This window comes from Phaethon lepturus, unplaced genomic scaffold, assembly GCF_000687285.1.
Source record: "Phaethon lepturus isolate BGI_N335 unplaced genomic scaffold, ASM68728v1 scaffold31539, whole genome shotgun sequence".
Taxonomy (NCBI): domain Eukaryota; kingdom Metazoa; phylum Chordata; class Aves; order Phaethontiformes; family Phaethontidae; genus Phaethon; species Phaethon lepturus.
The window spans coordinates 7,272-16,032 of record NW_010563292.1 but is presented as its reverse complement, the minus strand read 5'-3'; the positions used below and the strand labels follow the sequence as shown (position 1 = coordinate 16,032).

General features: G+C 53.9%; 1 protein-coding gene across 1 annotated transcript in view; it reads left to right on the top strand.

Annotated features, from left to right (window-relative positions):
- The first annotated feature begins 5,408 nt into the window (after window positions 1-5,408).
- Window positions 5,409-8,761, top strand: part of PLIN1 (perilipin 1) — a 5,636-nt gene continuing 2,283 nt past the window's right edge. Inside the window, exons 1-5 of the mRNA XM_010294533.1 lie at window positions 5,409-5,453; window positions 6,811-7,009; window positions 7,147-7,229; window positions 7,587-7,839; window positions 8,022-8,255. Of these exons, the coding sequence (XP_010292835.1) occupies window positions 5,409-5,453; window positions 6,811-7,009; window positions 7,147-7,229; window positions 7,587-7,839; window positions 8,022-8,255 (814 nt within the window). The remainder of the gene's footprint in view (window positions 5,454-6,810; window positions 7,010-7,146; window positions 7,230-7,586; window positions 7,840-8,021; window positions 8,256-8,761) is intronic.

The window sequence follows — 8,761 nt, the reverse complement described above, 5'->3', positions numbered from 1 at the left end:
GACTACTCTAACCTGGACCAAGGTACTCTTATTATTTCTGATGCTGTCTGAAAACAGAAATTAAAAGCTGCTGGTCTCCTTTATTAAAAGGAGAAGGCTGTGGAATGGAGTAGGCATGGTAAGGCAGTGCCTCAGCTTACCTTAAGTCATTGTGGTCAGGCTTGGAATTACTTCCAGTTTGAATCTGAAGTGTTAGCCTGCCAAAGAAGTGTTTGAAAAAAGAGGTTGCTGGGCAGGATAATTAAGTGTGCTTGAAGACCAAATGTGGCCTGCAGCAGCTCCTCTTTTTACTATGGAAATGAATACCATTAAAAGTAGAGCAGCGTGTACTGGCAGTTCAGACCATAATGAAGCATTACATGTGGGTTATGATGTCTTCAAGGGCTTCCTCTCCTTTTTAACAATGGATTTTTTTTGTTTCTTTACTCCCATTTGTCTTTGAGCTCCTGGCAGTGTGGGGCCCATCCCTCCCTTGATCAGATTTGATCATTATCCCTGCATGTAAGGAAGGAAGAGGAGTCTTGATGATGTGGCAGCAGAGGTTTGGCCACCCTTTGTCTACAGAATTTCATCTTCTTGCAGAAAAATGTGTTTAGAATTCCTCTCAGGGGAGCTCTTGGATACAAAATACTTCTTTCACTGGTTTGCAAACTGATTTCTCTTTTTCCGTTGTAGTTTGTAGGTAAAGGGAAATGGCTTAACATAGCGATATGGCCCCTAGCCAGCTACACCTCCCTGTGCCCTGCCAAGGGAGAAGGGTAGTTTTTTTCCCTTGTGCCAGACTAACACTGTGCAAAGCTATGAGCCAGGCTTTGATGTTTCTCCTGTAGGGACTGGCATGGATTAGCAAGTACAGACTTAACTTGGGAAATGGGGCAGTGAATTTTCTGCCCGTCTCAGCTTTACCTGTCCCTTTTTACATGACGTGGGTTGGAGCATACAGGAGTAACTCTCTTCACTGGATGTTAAGCACTAATACTTGCCTTCTGCTCCCCAGCTGGAGGCTAGCAATTTAATGTACCTTAACGTAATGTGACTGAAGCCATAGAATCACAATCAAATGGAGAAAATCCTTTTAGTGCCTTTTTTTGGTATCTGCTTCTAATACAGCGGTTGGAATAAGGACAGCTGTTTGAACACAAGCAATAAACTGAGATGAGTGTGACACTGTGTCTATGTGTGACTTGGGGGGGGGGGGGGAAGAGATGCTGAAGGATCTTCCCTCCCACCTCCGAACTTCATGAAGGATGATAGTGTTAAAGAGACATTGCCTATATTTGCTCTTGGCTTATAGAACTGTCCTTTTGCAGCAGCAAGGTGCCAGCCAGATTCATCAGACTCATTTCAGTTGCAAAAACATGAAGAAGTAAATATGTGAGTACTGGGTAAAACTGCATGTGACATGCCTTGAAGCAAAATGACATTTTGAGAATTGCCATCCATTGCCCTTGAGTACCAGCAGAGAGAGCTGGAGCCTTCTGCCCAGTTAGGCACAGCTACAGTGAAAGGAACGGGCGCACTTGCATTTTAGTGTCTTAGAAACAGCCTTCCATTTGGATGGGTCTTAGTGTCGTAGGGTAAATCGGTGCAGCTGTTTAACAACAAATGCCTGTTCAGGGCAGGGAGTGAAGGGTAACATCTCCAGCTGAGATGGGGAGGGATCGAGCCGGGATAACCGTTAAAACCGAACTTACTGCTAGCTCCTATCGCCTGCAGGAAGAGCTTTGCAAGCTTGGAAGCTCCAAAATGTCACTTATTGAATAATGTATAAAGCCTTGCATTCAGCAATGTTTTAGCAAGAGTTTCCTTCTGAGTTACTGGTCTCATACATATTTTGTAATGGAAACAGTTAACAGGAGAGTGTTCTGGGTGAGATGTGCAAAGTAATCTTCTACTCTGCTTACAGGCAAGGCCTTCCAAATGTTAATACCATGCTTGGCATGATATTTCAAGAAATGCGTGAGCCATTTGGGATTCCCAGGTGAGCGGCAAGAAGGATCAAAGGTCTGAAAACCAGCATCTCCAGGGAGGGGCCAAATGAACTGGTTCTGTAGAGGAAAGGTGACTGTGGGAGGGTGTCAGAAGTCTTCAGGTGTTTAAAAGGTTGACTGCCAAGAGGAAGGCAATAAATTGTTCTCTGAATCCATCCAGGAGGTAATACCTGGATTATTTCATTGCAGCAAAGGATAAGTCAGTCACACAGGTGACTTTTTTTGAACTGTAGGCAAAATAAAAGACTAAATGGATTGCCCAGGAATGCAGTCCTTAAAAAGAATCTGGACAGACATCTGCCAGCAGCGGTTTAGGGGCTGCTGATCCTGCTACAGGGCATGGAAGTAAATTAGTTACCTCTCCAGCCCCCTCCCAGACCTAAGTGTAAAGATGCCTTGCAGGTCTTTGGGGATCTGGCTCATCCCCTCGCTGTGGTATATTAATGGCTATGGAGCTGACTGCAGAGACAAGGGAGTAAAACTCTGCTTCCCTGCACCCAGCTGTTCCGGCGAGATCTGAATGTTGCCTGCAGAAACACAGAAAGCATTTCTGGTGCGGGGCAGAGTGGCGGAGGGTGGAGGCAGCGGTACCTTTGCACTGCAGAGCCCGGGGCTGGCACAGCCTTTGCCCCGGAGGAAGGGGAGGGGATGAGCGAAGGCGATAGTAGGGCAAAGGCTGTGTTGATCTGAACAAAGATCTGTTGATCCCAACTCCAGCCAAGGCAGAGAGAAGGTTGGCATGCCCACTGCACTTTTAGCAAGGCCAGCAGGACTGGAAAATGTCTCCGTGCCAAGGGAGCAAACTTTTGAGCGGGCTGCTGCCCTTCGTCCCGCTGTCTGCAGAGCCGTGACTCACCACGGCGCCGAGCCGGAGGCAGCCCAGGACGTTCGGACGCTGCTGTACCCAGCTAGCAAGGCAGGCCTGCGAGCTTTGCAGGGCCCCGGGCTGGGGGCGGGCTCCAGGCTCTTTGGGAGGAAAGGGGATAATTTTCCTCCCCTGCGTGGCTTTCCCACGTCCCTGGGAAGGCTCCCGCACCCACGTAGGAGCAGCACAGCCAGGAGCAGGGAGCCGTGCGGGCGCATTGGGCGCACACTGTCGTGTCCTGCACGGGGATGCTGGGCAGCCGCACGCCAAGGGTCTCCGTGCTGGATGGTCCGAGACACGCGGCAGCCTTGTGTCAGCAGGCTGCCTGGATCTCCCATCTGCACTGATCCCCTTGGGTTATTGCTTTGTCCTCTGGCATTTGTCCTCCTTCCTCCATGCTGTCCTTGTCTCTTCAGTGCAGCTCATCCTTGATCACCGTAGTCAATAACCAAAACCCATCGCAGCTTCATGCAGGTGGTGTCTTCTTTCATTTCAATCAATACCACAAATGGGTTTGTTAATTATGATGGGAGTTGGCAGGGTGCCTCCCCCACGGCAAGGCAGGCTGGCTGCGAAAGAGCAGCAGTAGCGAGAGCATCGCTGGTGGGTCAAGGGGAGCAGTTGTTTCTCTCCATGCAGTACTTGTGAGGTTACATTTGGGGAACCGTGTCCTGTTTTGGCCCCACCAGCACAGGAGAGATTTTGACCATCTGGAGAGTCTGGCAGACGATCATTAGGAGGGTAAGACATTTAGGGGCATCGAGCACATGCCATACCGCAGGCTGGAGCACAAACTCTGCTCAGAGGTGCACTGAGCAAGGTTAAGAGGTAGCAGGCAGAAATTGCAACAGAGGAAATTCCGATTGGACATAAGGAAAAAATGGTTTATCATGAGCGTGGTTAGCACTGGAGCTGGGCCCCAGAGAGGTGGGAATTTTATCCTTGGAGATTTTTGAGACTTGACTGGATGAGACCTTGAGCAGCCTGATCTAGCTTTGAGGGTAGCCCTGCTTTGAGAAAGAGCTGGATGAGGTGACTTCCAGAGATCTTTTCCAATCTGATTTTTCTCTCGCTTCCAATCTGATTTTTCTCTCCCTTTCTGTCTACTCCAAATGCCTAGAGGTCTCCTAACGCAGTGTCTGCCCTGACCCTCAGCTAAAAGCCTCCTCACTAAAATCTTCGGTGGATTTTTTCAGAAATTGCAGACCTGGCCAAACTAGATGATTGTTTTGTGCAGGATGTGTCCTCCATGTCTGCCTTCTGCTCCTTGTGCTTAGTAAACTCTCCTGAGGAGAAACTATGTTCTTGGTCTGTGTTGTGTTTCCCAACAGGATGGGATCCTGGTCCACCATGGGTGATAACAGGGTCTACAGAAGTAGAGGAAGGTTTTATTCTCTTCCACACCCATCATCCACCCATTGTCCATAACAAACCCCGCCTAACTCTTCACCTTCTCTCTGGCTGCTCATGATCTGTTGCTTTTGAGGTGATGAGGTCCAAGGGTGAATTATTTTCACTCTTGGTGAGTGGCATTAAACCCCCGTGTATCCCAGCTATGCCGCAGCTTCTGGGCTCTGCAGGAAAGGTGATGAAGGGGATTTTCTGCCACCATCTGTTCCAAATTACAGTGGCTTCAGGGAGCTCTTTGGCCAGTTTCCACCACAACCCGCCAGCTCCCAAACTCGCGCAACTGGGAGGTGGGGCCTCGTGGTGGTAGTGGCCGGGGCACCGTTCATCGCTCTCAGAGGACCCGGGCGAAGGGACGGCGCAGCCACCACCCTCTGCTCCTGCTCTGCGGGACGGGCTGTCCCCTCGGTGAGTAGCCTGTCTCCACCGGGCGCTCTGGGGACAGCTTCAGCGGGACCGGGAGGGTGAGAGCAGGGATCACCTGCCCTCCCTAAATCTCCTGAATTTCATATGCTGCTGAGAAAAGGGGGTCTGTGCCGGGGGTGGGAGCTGGAGGTGTGCTTTTGGGTGTCACTCAGCTGGCAGCAGTGGAGATGGGTGTTTTGCAGTGCTTTTGCCCCCTGCATCGAGCTGGGGCTGCACAGGGACGGGCACTGGCATCGTGAGCTGTGGGGCAGATGCTGACCACGGCTGGGCAGCTCACCGCATCCCTACCTGCAGCTCCTCTCTCTGCTCCTGTCCTGCCTTCTTACCCCTTCTCAGCCCACATCTCGCCCTGGCTCCCGTGCACGTCTGTTAGTATCCTGGTTGCTCTGAGTTTGCCTTACAGCTCTGACAATGCTCTTTATCCTGCCTTGTACCATAGCTCCTCCAAACTAGATGCCTCTCAACTAAGTTTTTGATTCTTTGGGTGTTAAAACTCACTAGCAGGGGAGGGCTGTGTGGAGTCATTGGTTTTACAGCTTAATTGGTAAAAAGTCAAGCGTTGGGCAATGCCGCATCCATTGCACCCATGGGAGTTGCATGTCTCAGCCCAGCTCCTGGCCCTGCCATGCTCGGGGGGTGTGAGGGGAGCCCGAGCCCAGCCCTGCCTCCACAGCGGGGTCTGCGGCTCCCAACTTTGCTTTGCAGGTGGGTGCGTCACGATGACAGCGAAGAAGAATCAGACTCTGCAGAATGGAAGTGCCAAGGTGGGTGCGGGAAGAGGCAGAGAGGGCAGGGCAGAGGTGAGCCAAGGGCACCAGGTAGCTCGTACCGGCTCTGCCGGATGAGTACAAGTCACACCTGACGCTGTCCCCCTGTTACCTTTATATGGATCTTTAGCTGCAATAATATAGAGCATCATCAAAGGGAAAGGATAAAACCTTTTGCATGCCTGAAATTAAATAGTTTAGAACAAAGAGAGTTAACCCTGGGCGATGCAAGCGCTCGGCGATACCTGCCAGCCGTGCCTGTCCTTCGTCTGTGTCCCCACTGTGGAGCCCAGAGCTCCAGCAGTCGCGCTGCTGCGAACAGCTGGAGCCCCCGGGATTGCTGGACTGCGGGACTTGTGAGAGGGCTGGCTGCACGTCAAGCCAAAATTAGCACCGTACAGCACAAAGCAATATAGTTTTTATCAAACATGCAGATTCACCATCCAGTCCTGGTCACAAGTGGGACGTGAAGCCAAACTCTGCCTCTCACCCACTGGTGATCAGGGGAAAGCTCAGCTTTTTGTTCTGCTCTGTCCCATGCAACCCAAAGACCACTTGCCTCATGGCTGCTGTGATGAATCAACGTTTGCCCCATTCGTCCCTTGGGGCTGCAGTGTCTCGCTCGGTCGTCTCGCCTCGCCAGGTGGGCACCAGGCAGAGCAGGAGCAGAGGGCTGGAGCTGCAGCTTTACCCTGCTCACCCGGCTTTGAGGGACCCGTCTCCAGCCGTGCTCTGGCACTGGCAGCACACATAGGTGTCAGCTGTGCTGGTTTATACTGGCATCCCACGTCACTCGTGTTAGCAGGGTGTGGGGACACGGTGCCTTGCTGCCTCGCATTGCTCTAGTGCCCTCTTCTTCAATGGCACCTGCCAAAGCTCTTTGTGCCATCAAGGACAGACCCACTCCTCTCCCTTCTCCTTTTTGAGGTCCGTATCCCTCACTCGTCACGGTGGTGACAGGACAGAGGTGACACATAGGCAAAATGGACTTTGCTGGTCCGAGGACAGGAGCAAGGGCTGGGTCAGATGGAATAAGCAGCAGAGCAGGGTGGAAAGCCAGAGGGAGCGGCTGGACAGTCGGGCATGGGCGGTGAGGGGAGTGGGGACCATCGCCCCTCCAGCACTGCCTGTCGTGTCCCTGCTCCTTCAGCAGCCAGGCTGCTTGTCCTTGGCTGTGCTGTACACGACATAGCTGGGAGACCCTCGATGGGGTTTGAGAAATGCCCTCCTCCTCCAGCGTGAGCTGAGGTCCTCTGCGGTCACTGCAACACACCAAATGCCACCTGCATGCAGGCGACGGGGCGTTCCTTGGGGAACGGCTGTTGGCTGACCAATGCCCGTCTGCCACGTGCAGGAGAACGTGCTGCAGAGGGTTCTGCAGCTGCCGGTGGTGAGCTCGACCTGCGAAAGCCTCCAGCGGACCTACACCAGCACCAAGGAGGCCCACCCGCTCATGGCCTCCGTGTGCGAGGTCTATGAGCGGGGCGTGCAGGGTGCCAGTGCCTTGGCCATGTGGAGCGTGGAGCCCGTGGTGCGCAGCTTGGACCCTCAGTGTGAGTCCATCCACTGGGGGGGTCATGGCAGGGGGGAGGCACCAGAGCCTCCCTCGGTGGGACAGCACCTGCGACCCCCTAGCACTGCCCGGGAGATTTTCTTACTAACCCACCCCCCATGCTTTTGCCCAAGGCAGTCGCTGTGGCTAACAACCTGGCTTGCCGGGGCTTGGACCACCTGGAGGAGAAGATCCCTGCCCTCCAGTACCCCGTCGACAAGGTGAGTCACAGGCGGGGCAGCCTGGCACCCCCCCGCCCCCCTGCAAAGGCCCGGTGGGCTCCTCTGGTCTCATTTCTGGATGGTGAGAGGCTGCTGAGGGGAGAACGGGGCAGCACCTCCAAGCGAGGACTCTTCCAGGGGCTCCTGCAGCCCAGGAGATGGTTGGGGCACTCCAAATATAGGTCAACAGCATCCTATGTCCCATCCCTGCCAGCCCAGGCTGGAGAGAACAGTTATGCTCCTCTTGGGGCTGTCTGCTGGCATGGCCATGGCTGGGGTCCCCGCCGTGGTCCCTCTGGCTGTCCCATGCCACCCCAAGCACACCAGCAGGGCTGTTCTCCATCTCTCCACCTGCAGCTTGCATCTGAACTGAAGGGCACCATCTCCTTCCCACTCCAAAGTGCCAAAAGCACCATTGGCAACTCTGTGGATAAAATCATGGAGCTGGCGGCCGAGGGCTATGAAGCCACCAAGAGCACGGTGGAAACAACAGCAAAGTACACAAGGAGGAACTCAGTGAGCCAGATGGCAGCTGCAGGGGTCGACACGGCCCTGGGAGGGCTGGAGAAGCTGATGGAGTACCTGCTGCCAGAGGAGGATGAAGAAGCAGGTAGTCCTGATGCCCAAATCCCCTCTGAGGGTGGCTGGGGAGGGCTGGCTGTATATGGCACCTTGCTCGTGGGGTGCACGTGGCAGGAGGACGCCCCTGCATTTTGGTGCAGAGCTGCCTAGGAGGGTTGTCCCACCAGGATGCAAACCCCCCCACCGCTCTTTTTTTTCTTCTGCCTTTAGATCAGAAGACCAAAGAGACGCATGGGTCAGCAGTAAAGGTCTCCCAGCAGCAGCCCAGCGCTCCCAGCACTCCCAGTGCTCCCAGCACCCTGGGCCGGATTGGCGTCTTGGTTAGCACCATCTCCCACCGTGCTTACCAGCAAACAACCCAAAGCCTCCAGCGTGCCAAAGCCAAAGGGCAGGAGCTGGCCACCTGGATCCCCATCCTGGTGAGTGCCAAAACCCATCTGCCAGGTTCCTGCTCCCCCATACCTTCTCTTGGGCTGATCCTGGTTTTGGATGAGACATTTCAGGCTCCTTGGAGCACATCTGAGAGCAGAGTGGTGGGCGCTGCTTGTTCCTGGGCTCAGCGGGGCAAGCCGGGGCTGGTGGTTCCCGTGGCACATTCACACACAACCTTGTACTGTGTTGGCGGGACAAGTTATTTTTAGCTGGCTTGCAGTGTATAATGTTGATTTATGGCATTGCCATAACATCCTCCCTAAAGCAAAAAGCCCCCCTAGAGGATGGGGAGAAGGAGGCACCTCTCCTCTCCCACCCAGCGCCGCAGTGGGAACACCTTCCCTGGGTGTGCCGAAATCCTGGGGCTCCCATCTGCCCTCAGGATTTCTTCCCACACGCATAAATGAACCCCACTACTCCCTGCGCACCCCAGGGCCCCTGTGAAATCCTCAGGCTAAGCAGGATGGGGTGGATGGGACCTGCCAGCCCCCCGCATGCAGTGGCTTTCTGCTCCCCTT